The sequence below is a fragment of the Rhineura floridana genome, chromosome 9 (assembly GCF_030035675.1).
Source record: "Rhineura floridana isolate rRhiFlo1 chromosome 9, rRhiFlo1.hap2, whole genome shotgun sequence".
NCBI classification, from domain to species: Eukaryota; Metazoa; Chordata; class Lepidosauria; order Squamata; family Rhineuridae; genus Rhineura; species Rhineura floridana.
The window spans coordinates 63,991,349-64,013,324 of NC_084488.1; the positions used below are offsets into that span (position 1 = coordinate 63,991,349).

The 21,976-nt window shown below is 39.0% G+C and overlaps 1 protein-coding gene across 4 annotated transcripts in view; it reads left to right on the forward strand.

Annotated features, from left to right (window-relative positions):
• LRBA (LPS responsive beige-like anchor protein) overlaps positions 1 to 18,067 on the forward strand; it is a 654,576-nt gene extending 636,509 nt beyond the window's left edge. For all 4 annotated transcript variants that reach the window (XM_061584671.1, XM_061584674.1, XM_061584673.1 and 1 more), the window contains exons 54-57: positions 804 to 905; positions 2,294 to 2,490; positions 15,967 to 16,118; positions 16,625 to 18,067. In XM_061584671.1, coding sequence (XP_061440655.1) covers positions 804 to 905; positions 2,294 to 2,490; positions 15,967 to 16,118; positions 16,625 to 16,715 — 542 coding nt within the window. In that variant the 3' untranslated portion in view covers positions 16,716 to 18,067. The remainder of the gene's footprint in view (positions 1 to 803; positions 906 to 2,293; positions 2,491 to 15,966; positions 16,119 to 16,624) is intronic.
• Positions 18,068 to 21,976: the final 3,909 nt, after the last annotated feature.

A 21,976-nucleotide genomic window follows, 5' to 3' on the forward strand; every position in this document is an offset into this window, starting at 1 on the left:
TTTAAATTCAGTAATAAATGTAAGGCAGCTTTCTTTGCTCCTAAACATGTATTTTACATTAAAGGGAGAAAATAATGTAATTTCACTTAACAATGCAGGAATATCCTTATTGAAACTTACTCCTCAAATCTGTAAGTTTTATTAGTGAAAAGAGCTCCTCCTTGAAATAATTGGACTGTAATAGTAAAAAAAGAAAATGTGTTGTAATAGAACACTGGTTCTTAAACTGTGATTACCTGGAAGTGCTGAAGGACATCATAATTTTTTTAAAAAAATGCATGTTTTTTGGCAGCAGATATTGTGATTAAGATCCGGCTGATATGAGTAGGTAAAAGAATGATGCCTTTGCCCTGTACATTGGTTCATGCCGATGTTCTCCAGCTTATTTAACTCTGATAGTTCAGTAGTCAAAGTGCTCTCATGGTACATAATGTATTGAAATAAAAGTTCTGTTCATCCACTGCGTTCTGTTCATGCACTACATGGGCGCTTGCACATTGAAGTAGGAGTGGGCTGGGCTGCTGGCCTCACCCATAACATCACATGACCAGGGTAGTCCAATCTGTGATGACTGTGTGTCCTGTAGAGGAACCCCTACACATGAACATCTTATATGTAAGGGTTTCTCTGTAATAATCTGAACTGAGTCTCCTGTGTTAAAAAAAAATCCATTGTGTACATTTTATCTTAGGTAACTAGAACTGTGTTGTGTACTTGCTGATAAGCAACAGTATATGACATGAATAAATATCACAACACAATAATTATCTGTGACTAAGGAATCTTTTTGTTTCCCGTTGAAGGTGAATCTGCCACGCCTCGAGCTATCTTGACAGGACATGACTATGAGATTACCTGTGCTTCAATTTGTGCTGAACTTGGCCTGGTAATAAGTGGTTCTAAAGGTAGATTTTGCTGCAGTCTTTTCTGAAACTTCACTTTTTCCCCTTTATAGCTAAAGATCAATATTCTTTAGGATGTTAATGTTAAAATTATTTTTGTTACAGATTTTCTCTTTTGATACTTGTTCTTTTGTTTTGCTTAGCTTTTCAAAATTACTAGACAGCAGAAATGTTACATTTTCCCATTCCATTATGACTCCCACATCCTGCTTTTGTAGAGCCTAACTATGTCTAATTGTCAGGAGACATGTTTTCCCTCATGTCCTGACCTCTGTTTGGAGACCACCAGTGCTACAATGTAAATTATGTCATATGTGTTTTATCTTTCAATAGAAATGGACACTGGGTTTCTCACATAGATTTTGTATTCAGAATGTATTTAGACAATGAAGTGTCATTTGTGTCAATATTGTGGACAGTGCTTGTCCACAAATCACCTCCCAGGCTAGGTGTGAGTCCCTCAGGAAAATAATTTTCCTTCCTTTCTGTTTGCACTGTGGGAAAATAAGCTAATTCTCTTAGACACTGCTGAAGTGTCATGATAACTCAATTTATTCATAACATTTTCTCTCACCCTTCGTTCAAGGAGTTAGTGCAGTGTGCATATTTCCACCCAATTTTATCCTCACAGCAGCCCTGTGAGGTAGCTAGGCTGAGAGTGTGTGTGATTGGCTAAGTTTACCTAGTGAGCTGTGAGGAGTTGAACCTGGTTGTTCCTTGTTTTAGTCAAACATCCTAACCACTGCACTCTAGTGGTCTTGGCTTAGGAATACAGTTTCTGCTTTTGAGAACTAATGGATTAATTCAGTGGTTCCCCAACTTTCCCCCCCACAGACTACTTGAAAATTGCTGATGGACGCAATGATTTTTGTGCTTCTTATAGCAATTGTAATGCACTGTGCTAGACGCTGTATGATTTTTATTGCTTCTTTTGTTTCTGATATTGTACTCTATTGTTATTAGTTTGTATTCCATAAGATTCTAATATAAGAGATAAAAGAAGCAGTACAGTTAAAAATCAATGTGAATATTTAATGTAGACATGTTGTGGACCACTGAATGAAGCTTGTAATCCACAGATCACAGTTGTGGGAACCCCTGGATTAACTTGTAGACATTGGTCTAGGGCAGCGTTTCCCAACTAGTGGGCCACCAGATATTGTTGGACCACAATTCCCATCTTTCCTGACCATTGGCAATGCTGGCTGAGGCTGATGGAAGTTGTGGTCCAACAACATCTGGTGGCCCACTAGTTGGGAAAGGCTGGTCTAGGGAGACGGGAAATGATTTTTTCCCTGTTACAATCGAAGCCAGACCTACTTTGCTAGCATCTCTAGAAAAAGCAAATGTCAACGATCTGATGGCTTTACCTTTTTTCCTCCTCTCATCAGAAGGACCATGTCTCATACATTCTATGAATGGAGATCTACTGAGGACATTAGAAGCACCTGAGAACTGTTTGAAAGCAAAACTTATCCAGGCATCAAGAGAGGGCCACTGTGTCATATACTATGACAATGGTCATTTCTGTGTATTCAGTGTGAATGGGAAACTACAAGCCACTATGGAAACCGATGACAATATAAGGGTGAGCATTTTTAGCTGCATTGTCATTTGTTTATATTTTGGAAGTTTTATATTTTAATGTCTTGGCAGTAATTAGAAAAAGTAAAGTAGAATGAAGATCTAAACATATACATCTTTATCTTTTGCACCTTACCCCATAGGCCAACTTTGGCAGGTGGGCAGGACCATCCACTTGTCAATCATTTGATGTCATATTGATGTCAGGAGATTAACAAGTGGGTTGCCACACCCACCTTTCAAAGTTGGCCCACTGGGTGGGCAAGCAATGCTAACCAAGCATGACTGAACTCTCTGCTCATCAGCTGATGTGCAGAGTTCAGTCCTGTTTGGTTTGGGTGCACAAACCTTGCAGAAAGCAGGATTGAACTCCCCACCCATCAGGTGATGCACAAGGAGTTCATTCCTGTTTTCTGCTCATGCAGACAATCCAGTTGTGTCTCTATTTGCCCCACACCTGACATATAATAACAATAGCCTAAAAATATTAAAAAGAGAAGGTGATCTCACTGGTTCACCTCAAATGCCTGGGAGAATAACAATGTTTTTACTTGATGATGGAAGCCCATCAGGGTCTCTACTGTCCAAGTTTCCAGAGGTATCATATTCTACCATTGGAGAGCCATAACACACAAAACTCACATATAGGTCACCATCCAACAGGCTGGGATGGTGAATCTGTGGGATAGCCAGTTTCAGGGCCCAGGAAGGATTATATGGACGAAGATGTTTCAACAAGTAGCCCCATGAAGGGTATTAAAAACAAGTGCTACAACCTTAAATTTGGCCTCATAACAAAAAGGCAGTCAGTGCAGATCCTCCAATATTGGTGTTACATGACCACATGCCAAGGCACAAATCATGAAGGAGCATTCTGCAATAGTTGCAGATGGTCTTCAAGGGCAGCCCAGCATAGCACACAGTACAGTAATTTAAACATGAGATCATGTGGATCGTTTCCACCCCTTGAAATAAGGGCATGGTCCTTTGTTACAAGAGGGCACAATGTCTATACAACAGACTCAAAAGAGTTCTGTTTCATCATTATCCTGGCTTGCCAGAGCATGGCATGGGATGCTTGTACACATGTCTGCTGTCCAGCCCTCTGTTTGCTGCAGAATTCGTGATATGGGAGGCAAGTATAGACTTTATTGTTCTCAATCATGTCTTTGTGCACGCACAAGGTGGAAGACAGAAAATAGCATTCTGATGAACTCTGTACGGATGTTGTGTGTGCAGGTGCTATGTCCTTGTGTAGAGAAGGATCATTCTCTAATTATTTGCAGGTATAATTATATGGGGAAGTGCTTGTAAGCATACTTGTAACTTACTCCACATGTCCAGGTGTACTAAATGTACATAAATTCATACTTTATATTTAACACACCTTTCATAGTTTACAGTCCAGTGTTTGTGGTTTTGTTACAATAGCCCTCTAGTACATAGTGTTTTTACTTCTTTTTCTTACCATAACTGTGGTTGATAATGTGTCACTTTCTGTTGTGATTATGTTGTCAGCTAGGCCAGTAAATCTGTAAAATATCTCACAATCCCTTGATGGCTAAAACAATTTTTGTAGTGTTTGCCATTCCGAAAGTTTTGGTAATGTTGCTTTATGCAATGGAAATTCTACTCTCTAAAGGCCAGCAATACACACAAACCAAGCCATTATTTTCCCCCAGCAGTCCCGCTTGGATTCAAACAATCCACAGTCTTTTCCCCTGAGCTTCTGTACTTTATCATGCTGCAAGGAAAGTGGCAACAGGATGATTAAAACAAGAGTGTTCAAAATGTCTCTGCCCACAGGTGCTGGAATCCAACAGTTTCATAGTCTGATGCTGGTTGAAAATGTGTGTGTGGAGGAAATAAAAAGTTAGTTCCTCATTCAAATTGTTCTGTATACTTTATGTATCTGAGGGCTTGGCTTGCAGGAGTTGACAAATCCGAAGCTTTCAGTTTTTTTATTCAGACAGTATAATCTTCTAATTTACTGTCTTGTATACAAGTAACCCCCCCCCCAAAAAAAAATGCTACCAAGAGAACTTTTAGGCTGTCTGGATATACTCAGAGCCTAATCAACACTTTTCACCTGTTTTTGTTTTAAATATTGTATTGCTCAGTGGAACTTAAGCTAACAGGATATCACAGCAGATCTGCCTTGCACTGTTTAGATATCTTAATGAGTAACTTAAATCTAAGTAGGCAGGCAGTCCAGAGAACTAAAGTTATTCTATCCTAAACAAAGCCAGTATGCTATTCTGCCCAAAGGAGCCAATTTATTTTTCTTTACTGAGTCTGTTTTGAAAAGTGAAGTATCTAACAGGCCCTTGCTGCTTTATACCAATGTCATGCTGACAGGCCTGCTTTGTAAGAATAATGGTCTCTCAAGAATCAGAGTTTTGTGATTGTTCAAGTGAGTGTGTCAGAAATAAATGAATATGGAGCATATCTTAAATTGTATGTATTGGAGGATTATTTGCACATCATCTGAACTATATATTGAAAGAAAGTTAAGCTATCATTAGGTTACCACTTGGTAGAAGACCAAATTACTTTCATAGTGAGACAACGCCAGAACTTTAAATTCTTATATTCTCTAGACCATTTCTAGAGAGCAAGTGAATCCTTTATTTACTAACTCCTGAGGGCAATGTTATGAAACTGAAATCTTGACAAACTTGGCTACTACCCCTTTGCTGAAAGGGAGGGAAATCTATCTTTGTGTCAGTGTTTTTCTCATTCACATCTAGGTGACTCAGTAAAATGCCACATCTATTAGTAAAACTATAAATCCCATATTTTATTTAATCAAGAGCACAGAAATCCGCTTAATTCATTGGTAGAAGAAAAGTTAAAGATTAATGGCTTTAATTTGCCTTTTAATATAGCATTTCTCTGATAAAAAGCCTCCAGTATAATATCCAAGTGAACCATAACCATAAGGTTAATGGATTTTCATCAGATGAATTTTATAACTGTAGCAAATAATTATTTGTCATGGTGTTCACTGCAATTTCAAAAATACCCTTAGGAGATTGCCATTTGTGAAATGAGGAAAAAATGGATATTGATTTTGCTTATAATGAATAATCTTTTTAGTAATTGTATTTGGTTTATTAGATATCACAAGTACAGCATTTTCTTTTTAAAAAATTACTGCTTCAGCTTCATCAGCCTTCCCCCTGTCTGCATTATCATCTATTCATGTATAGCGCACCTGATGTGCTTAGATTCTAAGTACAAATATAGTTTATTATGTGAAAAATGTGTAGCACATCTTTGGGACTTGTAATAAGAAATCACAATTTATACATACTGTAGCTTGTACTAAGTGATGGGTTTTGATTATTCTATTTTTTATGGATTTGGCTTAAAACATTATAGCAATCATGGGAAACATTTTTATTTTCCATAATTCCATTTATGAAATTGAATGTTTGTGAAAAGTTATTTAAAAATTGTAGATAAATGTAGAAGGTAGCAGCCTCTCAGGTTAATATGAGTTAACTTTAAAGTAACATATTTCCACTTTCAGCTAGTAGAAAAATAAGTGAAAAAGAGTTACTAGCTAAAAGCTATGTTGATCTGGGAAAAATACATGAAACACTGAGTTAGTTATTAGTGTTATGTTTAATTTTCAGATTTAGTGAGTGGCTGAATAAGGTCACAGAAACACTCTAGTTTACTTGAATTCATCTTGCTTTATCTGAAGACAATGTAATATTGTTCTGAGAATGACATTATACCAATACCAATGCTTAGTCCTGCCCACTCTCTCCATGTGAGATTCTTTATGCATATTTCTGGGTATTCTGGTATATGTAATGTTGCCCTGACATTTATAGTCAGATGACAAGTGAAAGTTGTTTTCATTACTCAAAAGGCCACAAACGTGTATGAAATACATGTGAATTAGAAATAATGAAAGTGTCTGAAATCAAAATTAGATTGAAAATCAAATTTAAATTAAGAGGCGCAGGACATTTTTTTAAGGTTCAGTTTTCACTTGAGGTAAATTCAAAAGAGGACTTCTTTGTCATGCAAGGAGGCACTTTTAACATTCATGTTAAAACACACACATTTATTTCAAGAAAGAAAAATTGAGATGCACGTGTTTTAGTATGAAATTATTATTGTTATTTTAGGAACTTAGCAGTACACTAAAAATATCCAGACTTCTGATAGAATTCATATCACAAAACCATTGCACGTATCTCTGATAAGCTATACTTAATTTACAAGTTTATTAGCCTATTTAGTCACATATCAACAGAAACGACATCAGAAATGGCTCCGGGATCAATGTCTCTGCTTACGCTTGTTCCCTCTTCTGTGGCTGTTTGGTTGCCCTGTTGACCTCTGCAAGTGAGCTGACAATGCCAGCATAAACTAAGGAACTCCATGACTTGTAGTTCCTAAGAGACCATATCTCATAGAAAGCCACTCTACTCTCTGCATCTCAAACAAGAAGTCATAGGGTTTCACTAAAGAAATATTGTTCAGTATAGAGTGGCTGTGTCAGGGGAAATTGTGGGAAAGGCTGATCTCATTTTTTTTAAAATTTATACTTTTAAAGAACTTAATGCTTATCTCTAAAAAAATAGTAAATGTTGACTGCTGAAAAATCTAACTAGCTAAAGTTAACAATTTCTTTTACTTTAACAAGTCAATTAACTACTTAAATCCCATGATTGAAATACAGTGTGCATAGCACAGTGTATATTTGGCTAAACTCAAAACTTCATTTTTATTATGATTATTATTTTGAAAACTACATTTCTCCACAAAAAGATAGTTACCAGCTTTCTTTCCCTAGAGTTTATAATAGAAAATGCACTATGCTTTATGACTGTTTGCATACTATATGTAAATAGGTTTGCGTAAGCAGGTGTAGTAAATTATTTTTTATTTAAATTAAGGGCTTGAAATCATTTGATCAAGAAACTAAAGGGGAGTCTGACTAAAGAAAATTCACTAATAGGCAAAAAACCTTGTGGTTTAAGAACGTACCTATAGCCCACAGCTATTTCTATCATTATGAGTGGTGGCAACACCTGCCATCTCCAAAGATAGAGAATTTTATTTTTGTATGTTTGTTGGTGTTCTTCTTACTTTGCTTCTTTCCTGTGTTACTAATGTTTCTACAGAGAATCTAAACTAGAACATTTTATTTCCCTCATTATTCATCCTAGAAATCTGTGTCAAATTTATTTATATTAATTTCAAAGCCTTTTTATTGGTCAGTGTCATATGCTGGTGAAGACAGCCTTTTTATGTTTCAAATTGGAGGTTATGTTCTATTTCTATTTTGAGTGCATTAACAGTTGAATCTGAAGCTGCAGTTTGATATAAAATCAGAGTGATTCCAATATGTTGCTACTTCAGCAATGACTCTGGCTGTTGGAAAAAAGAGGATGCATGTTTTCAGCCCGCTATGTTTAAACCATCTGAACTATATCAACTGTCTTAATAATAATGTTGCTTCTTCCCTGCTAAAACAAGATCAGCACAGCACATGTCTTCTTTCTATTATTTGGGCTGATTGCAGGTGTTGCCACCACTCACCATATGCTCAGAGGCACATGTTACCAAATTTTTCCAAGCTACACAGGAAGTGGATTGGACTGTGAAAGACCAACCCAAATGGTGTTTGCATTTTGACCAATTTGTAGGGCAGTACAATATCTCAGAGAGGAGTTCAGGTCTCTTGCTCCCCTGGTGCATTCACTATAGCTGCCCAATTTCCCTGCTTTTTAAAGTTTGATAGAAATAGCTGTGGGCTATAGCTACGTTCTTAAACCGCAAGGTTTTTTGCCTGTTCGTGAATTTCCCTGCTTTTTAATCCGGGAGGTAAGAAATGGGATCCTGTCCAAGTTTGCTGAGAATGGATTGATCATTTGCATGCTTATAGAGTTCAATGGGATTTACTCCCCCACAATCATGCTTAGGATAGGTGAAACTGACCACAGAGGATGGGGAGGGGAGGAGGAGGAGAGGAAATGCAGAGGCGAGGACTGGGAGGGGAGCAGGCAGGAGGGGGAGGGGTGGAGGACAGGTTTCATCATTTGCATGTTTATTGAATTCAGTGCGATTTGCTCCCGTGCATTCATGCTTAGGATAGGCAAAACTGACTGGAGGGGGAGGGGGGCTGGAGTGGGCAGGGAACGAGAGAGAATGAAGAGGGGAGGGGAGGAGGGAGAGGAGAGGGGAAGGAGGGGGAAAGCAGGTCTGATCATTTGCATGCTTATTGAATCCTATGCAATCTTGGTTAGGATAGGAAAAACTGACCATGGGGGAGGAGAGGTGGGAGTGGGAAGGGGAAGGAGCGTATTGGAGGGGGGCAGGGGAGGTTTGATTATCTGCATGCTTATAGAGTTCAATGGTATTTACTTCCCTAAGATAGGTAAAACTGACCATGGGGAGGAGGGGGAAGGGGATTGGACGGGGATGAGGAGGGAGGGGCAAAGGAAGAGAGAGGGAAGGGGCAAGAGGGAGGGGAGGATAGGAGGGAGAAGGAAGGGAGGGTTTGATCATTTGCATACTTTTTGAGTTCAATGGGATTTATTTTGATGCAATCATGTTTGCCAATGGAAATGGACTGCCTTCAAGTCGACCAGACTTATGGCGACCCTTTGAATAGGGTTTTCATGGTAAACGGTATTCAGAGGTGGTTTCACCATTACCTTCTTCTGAGGCTGAGAAGCAGTAACTGGCCCAAGGTCACCCAGTCAGCTTCATGGCTGTGTGGGGATTCGAACTCTGGTCTCCCAGGTCATAGTCCAACACTGACCCAGGGAAGGGGCAGGGAGGTGAGGGGGAGGATATTGGGTGAGTGAGCACTCTGCAGAAGGGAAGCCCCTTTCCTTTCCAAAAGGAAAACATTGTGAACAGTATCATACTTTTTAAGGCTTCCCCCCACCTTTTTATTCTACAGCAGGCACATGTAGCCTCCCACTCAAATTTAAACCAAAGCTGTCCCTGGCCACATCCGCACCAGGCCTTTATTTCACTTTGGACAGTCATGGCTTCTCTCAAAGAATCCTGGGAAGTGTAGTTAGTGAAGGGTGCTGAGAGTTGCTAGGAGATGCCCTGTTCCCCTCACAGACCTTCAATCAGAGTGGCTGACTGTTAAACCAGTCTGGCCGCTGGAGCTCTCTCAGTGGAACAGGAGTCTCCCTCAGCACCCTTCACAAACTACACTTCCCAGGATTCTCTGAGGAAAGCCATGACTGTCTCAAGTGAAATCAAAGTCTGGTGTGGGTGTGGCCCCCTGATTAGGCAAGCCCAGCAGCTGTGAGTCTGGCATTTAGAACACTGACAGTTGGTTCTTACTGAGCATGCCCCACGTTATCATAGGCTGCCAGCCAAAATTTCTTAAATTAATTAAAAATCAGCCAGGCATTTTTTAAACTTTTAAACTGCAGAAGATGAAGGTCAGAGTATGGGGCAAGGTCAGTATTAGGATTACAGGTACTCTGTGAATATGGCTGATTTTTAATGAATTTCAACAGATTATGAGAACTCAGAGAAAAAAGTCCAAAAGGGCTCTGGGTTTTTTTCCTCTCTTTTTAGACTTTGGTCTATTCTCTCTGACTGTTTTGTGTATCGCCATGAAAATTGAGAGGGTTGTTAAGCAAGTGTTTCTGAGTTCAGAACAATAAGTTTTGTAGTTTTGTTTTGAAATGAGCTTATGGGAAGCATCAGAATGGCACGGAGGTATTTTTGATTTAACATTGCGGAATGTGAAAAACCCACACTGGCTAAAGTATACAGCCACTCTCGTGGCTTTATAATTAAGAAATGAAGAATTATGGGCACTCTTACAATATTGCTAACTGAGCTGTGAATTCTATCCTGAATGGCTGGGATCTAAAGAGCCAATTAAGTGTGCTCAGGGGCACACAAATGCATCCAGTGAGGCTCTTTGAACAGCAGACCTTAATGTCATATGATAAACACTGCTTTTAAGCTTCTCCAATGTTTCAAAAGCAGTGTTTCCAAGTGATATGGGGAACTACTGTTTTGAGAAATACAGACTTACTTTGGGTGCATGGAACTAGTTGCAGTTGTTTGGATTTAGGTAGTAAACTATGGCTGTGAACACACTTGTTGCCTACAGCAAAACATTTCCATTAGCCACATCTGGGGGGGTAATGGGTTAGTCTGTCAATCAGTTGCAAAATCTGACTGAAGCGGATTTTTTAAAAAATAAAACACACTCAAGCTGATCCGACCAGGTTTTACAGTAAAAAGGGGTGGGGTTTGACTAGCATCGTATGCCCATTTTCAGAAGAGAAAGGTGGAGATGCACTGGAACCAGCAGAACAATGAGTCTGTTTCTATCCTGTAACAACATTCACTCAATTCTTCTTTTTGGAGATTCTGAATAAACTACACTATATAATAAGGGTAATTGTTAGGTCTCACACCAGAAAGAAGAAAGGGAGACAACTGGCTGTAAAACAACTGAACCCACTAATCATGCTCAGTCCCTATGGGGCTGGTTTGTTTGTTTGTTTTGGGGGGGGAGTTGCTCCCTCAGTTCCCCCAAAAACCATTTTTACTACCAAGCATGCTGATGCCTTCCTTTTGTATTTTCTACATAGCTACCAGGACTTTTCCATTTATGTTGCCCAAGGATATGCACAAGATCCTTGGAAGTAAAAGATCAACCACATGCATGCTTGACCCTTGCCCTTCCTGGCTGATTAAAGCAGCCATATGAGACTTGGCTGAATGGGAAAGGGAAGTGGTAAATGCCTCCTAAGAGGACCGTATAGTTCTATCCAGCCATAAGATGGCTGTTGGGAAACCTCTGTTGTTGTTGTTTTAAAAACCCTCTCTGGATCCCACTAAGCTGAATAATTACTTTGAGGTTTCAAATTTTCCATTTTTGGGCAAAGTGCTCGAGCAAACAGTGGCATTTCAGAAGTTCTTGGATGAAGCAGATTATCTATCTGGGAAGAAAGCCTGGCGCTGAAACGTCAAACAAAAAAGAGAAAAATGTCAAAGATGCAATGGCCAAGCATCAAACATGAATCAGACTGGAATGTGTTGACAACAAAATGAAAATGGCACACAGGCAATTTCTTTTCATTAGGTACCAACAAACCTAGTGATGTCCTGAATTGACCCTTAGAGGCAGTAAGGTGCTTGATGAAAGCTGTTTTTAAAGTTTTTTTAAAAAAATGTTTTTAAGATGTTTTAATGTTTGAAAGTATTCTGTTTTTAAGATGTTTTAGAGTACTATTGATGTTTTTGTTTGCTGCCCTGGGCTCCTTCTGGGAGGAAGGGTGGGATATAAATTCAATAAATAAATAAATAAATTCAAGCTTAATCCAGACAAGACAGAGGTGCTTCTGGTCAGGAGGGAGATGGACTGTGGAATAAGGATTCAATCTATTCTTGATGGGATAGCATTCCCTTTGAAAAATCATGTTTGCTGTTTATTTATTTATTTATTCAATCTGTATCCCGCCCTTCCTCCCAGCAGGAGCCCAGGGCGGCAAACAAAGCACTAAAACACTTTAAAACATAAAAACAGATCTTAAAATACATCAAAACAAAACAGCATTAAAAACATTTTAAAAAAAACAACTTTAAAAAAGGGTTAAAACATTATTAAAAAACATATTAAACAATTCTGACACAGATGCAGACTGGGTGTAGGTTTCAACTTAAAAGGCTTGTTGAAAGAGGAAAGTCTTCAAAAGGCGCCAAAAAGATAGCAGAGATGGTGCCTGCCTAATATTCAAAGGGAGGGAATTCCACAGGGTAGGTGCCACCACACTAAAGGTCCATTTCCTATATTGTGCAGAACGAACTTTCTGATAAGATGGTATCTGCAGGAGGCCCTTACCTGCAGAGCGCAGTGATCGACTGGGCATATAAGGGGTAAGACGGTCTTTCAGGTACCCTGGTCCCAAGCTGTATAGGGCTTTGTACGCCAAAACTAGAACCTTGAACTTGGCCAGGTAGCAAATGGGCAGCCAGTGCAATTCTTTCAGCAGCGGGGTGACATGTTGGCGATAACCTGCCCCAGTGAGCAGTCTCACCGCTGCATTTTGCACCACCAGCAGCTTCCAGATCGACCTCAAGGGCAGCTGCACATAGAGCACATTACAGTAATCCAGCCTAGAGGTTACCAGTGCGTGGACAACAGTGGTGAGGCTGTCCCGGTCCAGAAACGGCCACAGCTGTCTCACCAGCCAAAGCTGATAAAAGGCACTCCTAGCCACTGAGGTCACCTTGGCCTCTAGTGACAAACATGGATCCAGGAGCACCCCCAGGCTACGGACCTGCTCTTTCAGAGGGAGTATGACCCTGTCCAAAGCAGGCAACTGACCAATTATCCAAACTTGGGAAGTACCAACCCACAGCGCCTCCGTCTTGCTAGGATTCAGACTCAGTTTATTGGCCCTCATGCAGCCCACCACTGAGTCCAGGCAGCGGTCCAGGCTTCCATGGCCTCTCCCAATTCAATGTTATGGAGAAATAGAGCTGGGTATCATCAGCATACTGCTAACACCTCGCCCCAAAGCTCCTGATGACTGCTCCCAAGGGCTTCATATAGATGTTAAACAGCATGGGGGACAAGATGGTACCCTGTGGCACCCCACAGCACAGCTGCCAGGGGGCCGAAAGACAGTCACCCAATGCTATTCTCTGAGAACTACCCTGGAGATAGGATTGGATCCACTGTAAAAAAGTGCCTCCAATACCCATCTCTCCAAGTCGGCCCAGAAGGATACCATGGTCAGTGGTATCAAAAGCTGCTGAGAGATCAAGTAAGAACAACAGGGTCGCACTCCCCTTGTCCTTCTCCCGATAAAGGTCATCCATCAGGGCGACCAAGGCCATTTCAGTCCCATAACCAGGCCTGAACCCCGACTGGGATGGGTCAAGGTAATCTGTTTCATCCAAGAGTACTTGCAGTTGCTGTGCCACAGCAGTTGCTGTTGAGCTCACTATTGCATGACATTACAGATAAAAAATGGAAGGGCTCTTAATTATCTGCACACAAAAAAGGGTGAATGCTATTTCAGCCTATATTTAAATTTATGAATGTTAATATATTGGAAGTCATCTCCAGCAATGGAGGGGATAGGCAATAGTGTATGTACTAATGTCTCCAATCTTCACAACTAATTTCTTTTGTGCTCCTGTTGTTTCTGGTGAAATATGATATGCAGGTTTTAGAACGCCACAAAAATGTGCAAAACCAATTAAAATAGATGATTATGGGATAAGTGTGCATAGCACTGGCAGTGATCTATCATACACCTTCAATTTTCTTTTAACATTTTTTGTTCATCCTCATGTTAAGGAAATAAGTGTCCACCTCTGTTCAGAAGTGGTAAAAATCTCATCTTCTGGAATCTATAATTGAATAAACCTACCTAGAAAAAACAAAATAGGCTTCCTTAACTTTAAAAAACAAAACAAAAACTGAACAATCATCTGTTGCAAATGTTCCTGGTATGTGACTGGCTCCTTCTCATTTTGGACACAAAAACATCTCCAGCAATTTAAGTTGTTGCTTATGGACATTTATGAGGAAGGACCATGGCTTAGTGGTAGAGCACGTGGTCTGCATGCAGAAGGTCACAGGTTCAATCCCCGACATCTCAAAGTAGGGATGGGAAAGTCCCCTCCCTGAAATCCTGGATAGCCATTGCCAGTCAGACAGTACTGAGCTAGATGAATCAATGATCTCACTCAGTGTGAGGCAACCCTATATGCATCCTAGAAGTTCATCATTTTTGGGCCCAGGGAAATTTTGTTTTGGAAACATTCCTTTCCCACGCTACTCATATGTAATTCTGTAGCAGCTTCATGTATTTTAATTCATGAAGAAAAAATGTGTTGGGTGCGACTAAGAATGAAGAATTTCATCATGGTGTCTCATGTTTTTCTGTACAAAATAGTGTGCCCTAGTAATTAATAGTTAAGTAAACTAATTATTTTCCTGTTTTTCTGTGCAAGAAGGGTTTACAAGATGTGAAGGGGAATCAATTACATTCTTCATGTGGTCATTCGTTATATTGTTTATGCTTACCTTGAGAATTACCTTGATGGGTTTGTTTTTTCACAATAGTGGGGCGCATTCAGGTCAGAAATGTTCTCAGTGAGGCTTTTGTCCTATGCAGCTTCTCTTAGCCCTTTGTGTTCCACTTACTTCTCTGGTTAATAGTATTTGGTATTCATCTCAGACCCATTATCTCAAGGAAACAAATTCTAACAGATCACATGCACAGGAGCACCTCATGCTTTGAGTGTGGGGTATTAATATGACACTGGCAGGGCCAATATCTACCAAGCAGAGAATGGCATGATGATGGAGAATCCAATGCCAGCATACCCCGTGAAATGGTGTAGACAGAACTACTCACTCTGCCTCTGATTATTCCCTTCTGCTTACAAATAGACATGAAGTTGACAAGGTTACATTGCAGGCTAAATAGCCATGCTATGTGTCTTGAGGAGATTGAATCCTCTGAAAGAGTGTAGCTGTTTCCCATAAAATCACCTGTACAGATTGACTTTGTACCCCAATGGATTGGTTGGCGTTTCTAATTTCTGCATACAATAGCAACATATAATTTCAAGGCAAATTTTAAAAGAGAATCTTGATTTTGTCACACCTGCTTTTATTGTCATTGTGTGTTCCCATAACACACTCACATTAGAATCATAGGAGAGTTGGAAGGGTCCTATTTGTGTTGCAGTGTCAGGACCCCTCAGGTGTTTGTTCCTCAGCTAAGTTGGGCCCTTGCATTAGCTCCTCTTGACCCACGTACTTGGCCCTGCATGCAGCCTGGTTGTTCGAGCCCTTTTCCTGAGACTTCTTGGCCTTGGCCTTCATGACTTGGCTTATCCTGAGCCCGCCTTGGACTTACTGGCCTTGGAGGGCTCTGCATGTGCCTTGGCACTCAAGGCAAAATTATTGTTAAAAGGTTTTCCTCTCAGCACTGCAAATAGAAGCACCAGGTGGAATCCAAGAGAAATGGGAAGAGTAAAAGTTATTGTGTGCATTCTATTATGGCAAGTACTATGAGCCTATGAATATGGCTCATAAGAAAATTAATGGAGTCATTGGCTACAAGTTTGAGTGGCTGTCCCAATATGCTATAATTGCCAAAATATTGATTTGTATGTTTCAGAACAATTAATATCATGGTTACAACTTTTCCATTTTGTGTTTTATTTTATTTATTTATTTATTAAATTTATACCCCGCCTTATGGCCAAAAGGCCCTCAAGGCGGCTTACAAAAAAACACGAACATAATACATCAATAAAACATCATTCATCAATAAAATATCTACCCTCCATCTCCCCATGTGTGGGTATGTATTTGCATAGCCCGCCTTGGTAACAAAAGCATCCAGTCTTGTTAAATAGTAATTAATACAGGACACCAAGAGCTGGATGGTGAGAGCTGTTGTTTTAACAGAAGTCTCAATTTTTCCTTTTCTAGGCAATTCAACTAAGCCGGGATGGACAGTACCTCCTTACAGGAGGGGACAATGGAGTTGTTATGGTGTGGCAAGTGTATGATCTCAAGCAACTTTTTGCCTATCCTGGTTGTGATGCTGGAATCCGATCCATGGCTCTTTCATTTGACCAAAGGTGAGAGTTGGTTAGCTTTGAGTTCTTAGCTAATGGTACCGCTTAGTATTGGCTTCATGCAGTGCAGATTATCTAGCAGAAAATGATCCATAATGAAAAAATAACACTGAGAAAGCAGAAGGGCTTATTAGAAGAAATGACTGATCCATGCCATAATGTTGGCTAGTTTTAGTTCCTTTATAGCAAAATAGCTAGTGTGGTGCCCTCTAGATGATGTTGGACTCCAATTCCCATCAGTTGCAGTAGTCAGGGATGATAGGAACTGTAGTCCAAGAATATCTGAACAGCCACAAGTTCCCCACCCCTGGTTTAAACCAATCCCAAAGTAGAAGCCTCTTCTCCCACTTATCCCAGCTGTGCCCACTGCCAGATACCCAGTGTTAAATCTGTGGAGGTTGTACACATTTATAGCTTGATGATGGTAAAATATGTATGTGGTTAAATGCTACCCCATCATAAAGGTACTGTGGCTTTTTCTCCTAACTTTTCTCTGTCTTTTTTCATAGGTGTATAATGACAGGCATGGCTTCTGGCAGCATAGTGCTTTTCTACAATGATTTCAACAGGTGGCATCATGAATACCAAACTAGATACTGATGTTGGACCTAGCTGAGTGACACAGATGGGACTACTGCTAAATGGGGACCTGAAGCATAGCAGACTCCCTTCTGTATCTTGCCAGAGCCTCATTTCTTATAGATAATTAATATAACATCTGAATGTAACTTAAATTTGCTGGGAGATGCTATTTTTTAAAGTTAATTGCTATTTTTGTAGACTTTGCTTGACTTTTTTGTGGGGAAGGGGAAAGAAGCAGAAAATGGCTGCTGGGGTTCTGTAGCTTAAAAAGGAAATCTATATTTTTAGTCATAGTAAGTCTATTTTGATTCATGTATGGAGAGAGATCTAATGAAGATGGCTAACATTCTTGTACTACCTATATTATGAAACATGTTTCTCATGTAAATCTTTATAATCTTGAGGAATATTTGATTAACTATGGAAGCTGATTATAATACTGGAAATTGGTTATAATACTGGTATTTTAAACTGGGCTTACCCATACCACATTTTGTCTCTTGTACTTTTCCAGTGATTCTACTATTTGTAGCACTGGATTTTCTGGGAACTGAGAATATTTAAATTATGATAAATGTAATTTTGTTTCCATCAATATAATGATCAAGCATGCTTCGAAGTCTAGACAATTAGTTTTTAGATCTTTTTTTAGTGTGCAGTTGAAGAAGAAATTGGCAACAGAGTTGATAAATCAAGTGCTAGTGTTTACCTTTCCTTTCTCTTCCTAGTGCATTTCCAAAATGTGCATTGTTCCTCAAAACCAAGCTTGTTTTTGAGGATTTGGGATGTATCTTTCCATTATCAACTTATCATACCTTTTTTCAATCATGTGCAGATTCAAAGTACACTTCTAATTGCCTAAGCACCACAAGGCTGGAACCAGATGATAATTCCAACTCTGCCTGTATCATGGCTTGTGAGAGCTGTGTGGCACAAGCCATACCCAAAACCATTCATGAAAATGAGGCATGTTTTCATCAGTCCTTGTCCAATCATGTTGACAATGCAAAATACCCCTTCCACCTGTTAGGAAATTAAATAAAACTTTATACTAGGGAGCAATGTTATTTTGGTGTTGCATAAATTCTACTTTTTCTACAAGATTGCTGTGCAAAATTCTGTGAAAATATTTGTGAAAGGGATTGTATTGTTTTGTAGGTCTGTACTGCATAAATAACTACTTTGTATGGTGTGCTTTATTAAGATTTGAAACTTACATTCCATATCTACATTGGTATATACTTTTGTTCAACTACTTACTTGAAGCAATTCCCTGTTGTTTTTTCTAGCATTCAACTACTCTCTTTAAGTAAAGATCTGAAAGGGGAAACCTCAGTTTGAAAAAAAATAAAAAGGCATTTGTAATTTAATTTTAATTGCAATGGAATCTTATTCTTGCTGATAAAGTCTTATTTTCTTCATAGATCTGAAAACATTAACTTATTAATTATTGCAAAGCCTGCTGATTGGGAATTATTTTTTTTGTCATTTTCTAGTACCATATTAATATTAACACAGTACTCACCTGAAAGGTATTTCTGAGAGACTCTAGGACTCCCAAGTGGGTTGTCATCCACCAACAGCTTGAAGAGGCAGAAAAATGTCAGCGCTCCAGGTTGCTTCTGGGAAACTGCTCCCCCCTGGAGCCTTAGTTCACCTTCTGGCCAAGCTTTGATTAAATCATTTCAAAGAAGCATTCATTCAGATGTTCACACATAGATATTAGTACAGAGAACAGTATAAACTAACAGAAAGGAAATGGTTACAGCACATGACTCTCTCTGTAGTTCCTGAAAGTGTACCTCACGTATTAGCTTGTGAGGTTGATCAGCCAGCTAAGGGGTGGGCCTCGGCAGTGTCCTAGAGTTGCTCAGAAATACCTTTCAGGAGAGTACCAATGATACCTTCTTGAGTGGTGCTAGGACATCACCAAGGGTTATTCTGTTTCCGGGTGGAGCTGATTGATTATTGGTCCTGAAGAACCTGTTGGAGGACCTGCCTACCAAAGTCAGCCTCTGCTGAGGCATACACATCTATTTTATAGTGTCTAGTGAAGGAGCCCATGTAGCTGTCCTTCAGGCCTCTTGCAGAGGGGCATTAGTAGTGAGTGCAGCACTTGTCCCTGTTGATCTAGTCAAATAGGCCTCTATCCCTGCAATATCCCTGCAGGATGAGATAACTTCTGAGATGTGTATGCCATGGAAATGCATGCCCTGATCCATCTGGACAGAGTGGCCAAGAACACTCTTTGCCCATGGAGAGGGGGTGAAATGAAACAAACAAGGACTCCAATTTGCTAAGTGGTCCTGTTCTTGCAATGTATCCATTTAGAATTCTACAGACATCTAGAAAGTACCATGCACACTCAGTAGGATGTTTAGGTTCAGGATAAAATGTGGGCAGGACTAACTTTTGTTGCCTATGAAAGGCCAAGTTCACTTTTGGTACAAATGATGTATGTGTGTGGAGGACTACTCTATCCCTATAAAATATGTGGATTCTTGAAAATGGAAAGGGTTCAAAGTTCTGAGACTCTTCTTGCAGATATAATAACTACTAAGACGAGGACCTTGTATGACAGTTGTTTTAGTGGGACATCCTTCAGGGGTTCAAAGGGAGGATGCTGCCCTGCTCTCAAGACTGTATGTAGATTCCAGACTGGGAATCCATCTCGTACCAGTAGACTGGACAGCGTTGCTCCTCTCAGGCATTGTTTCAGATATGGAAGGGAGCCTATAGATTCTGAGGCAGATGCAGAGAGAACTGATGTCAATACTGATGCCTGCCTTTGCAATGTGTTTGGTTTTAGCCCCATTTTGAGACCATCTTGCAGAAAAGCCAATACTTCCAGTAGACCTGCCTTGGAGGCTTGGATCACTGTGTTCTTACACCACAAAACAAACTTTCCCCATGTGTACTGGTAAATGTGTATGATAGATGCTACCATTGCTACTACTACATCAGGTGGCAATCTAGCCTTCAGGAGATGTCACTGCTCAACTTCCAGGTAGCTACCTTTAGCCATTCGGGATCTGGATGACATATCAGGCCCTGTGTTAGGAGGTGCTTGACTACTGATAAGAGTCCACGGTAGTATGACAGCTAGTTGAACAATTTATGAGAACAATGGTCTCCTGGGCCAAAAGGGAACTATTATGACTACCTGTGCTCTCTCTTGGTGCACTTTCTCTACTATTCACGCAATCAGTGGTGTTGGGAAAAAGGAGTACAATAGGTCCTGGGCCATGGACAATTTTTTTTTTTTGTAATAATTTTTATTATTCAAATTTTTATAAAACAGACACAACAAAATCAAACAACAAAAACAATACAGCAAAAATAAAAAAAAAACTTGACTTCCGATTTGTTACAGATCAGCTATAGGTACATAATATATATCAAACTTGACCCCTAAAACATACAAAGTTCACTTTTTTCCATAGTCTATCTTGATTAATCATCAAATCCTATTATCATCATTTCATTTTTTCTTTCAACAAAAAGTCCAAAAGAGGCTTCCATTCCTTAAGAAATGTATCTGTCGTTTTTTCTCTGAGAAGGCATGTCAATTTGTCCATCTCGACTAAGTCCATTAGTTTCAATAGCCATTCTTCCATTGTTGGTATTAATTCCATTTTCCACTTTTGTGCATATAATAATCTTGCTGCCGTGATCATATATAATATTATTCTTCCATATTTCTTTGCTTTTTGTTTACCCATAAAGCCCAATAGAAAAAATTCTGGCTTTGACTGAATATTTATCTTCAAGATTTTTTGCATCATCCTACCTATCTGTGCCCAGAATGATTTTGCCTGTTTACACAACCACCACATATGGTAGAAAGATCCTTCTTGTTGTTTACATTTCCAACATACATTAGAAAAATTACTATACATTTTTGACAACTTTTCTGGAGTCATATACCAACGATACATCATTTTATAAAAATTTTCTTTAAGATTATAACATAATGTAAATTTCAAACCTTTTTTCCACATATTTTCCCATTGATCCATTTGTATATTATAGCCAACATTTTTTGCCCACTTGACCATACACTCTTTTACTTGTTCTTCTTCCATATCCATTTTCAATAAAAATTTATACATTTTTGCAATTATACATTCATCATTTGTATTTATCCATTTTGTATCTTTCTAACAATTGTAAGTAGGCAAACCATTGAGAACTATATCTTTCCTTTATTAGTTGTTCTCTCTCTTTCATTATATATTCTCCATGTACATTTTCTAATAATTCTTGGTAAGTTAACCATTTCTCTTTTCCAGCCATTTCTCTTCTATAAAATGCTTCTTGACTTGAAACACATAGTGGTATTTTCGAAAAGAATCTTGTTTTGTATTTATTCCATATTTTCAACAAAGGACGTCTTATAAAATGATTATTAAAATCCACATTAACTTTTACTTTATCATACCATAGATATCCATGCCATCCCCACTTCAGGTTATGACCCTCCAAATCTAATAATCTTTTGTTCCTCAATACAATCCATTCTTTTATCCAGACTAAGCAACAAGCAGCAAAGTAAAGTCTCAAATTTGGTAAACCCAATCCTCCTCTTTCTTTGGCGTCTTGTAGTAATTTAAATTTAATTCTTGGTTTTTTCCCCTGCCAAGCAAATTTAGAAATATCTTTTTGCCATTGTTTAAAAGGTAAATCAGAGGATATGACAGGTATTGTTTGAAACAGAAACATCATTCTCGGCAATACATTCATTTTTATTACAGATATTCTGCCCATTAATGACAACTGTAATTTATCCCATTTTAACAAATCTTTCTTAATCTCTGACCATAATTTTTCATAATTGTTATGAAACAACTTTGAATTTTTATTTGTCATAATGATACCTAAATATTTCACCTTTTCTTCTATTTTAAAATCTATCTTCTCCATTAACTCTTTTTGATCTCTTAAAGATAAATTTTTCACCAGCATCTTCGTTTTTTGATTATTGATCTTAAATCCTGCTAATGGTCCAAATTCTTCTAATTTGTCCATCAATATTTTGATTCCTTCCAAGGGATTTTCTAATACAATTATCAAGTCGTCAGCAAATGCTCTCAATTTATATTCCTCTTTTTTTTATCTTTATTCCCGAAATCCTTTTGTCTTGCCTTATGTCTCTAAGCAGCACTTCTAGAACCAAAATAAATAAGAGAGGGGACAGTGGACATCCCGGTCTTGTGCCCTTTTGTATTTCACATGAGTCCGTTAAATCCCCATTGACAATTATCTGTGCCTTCTGTGAT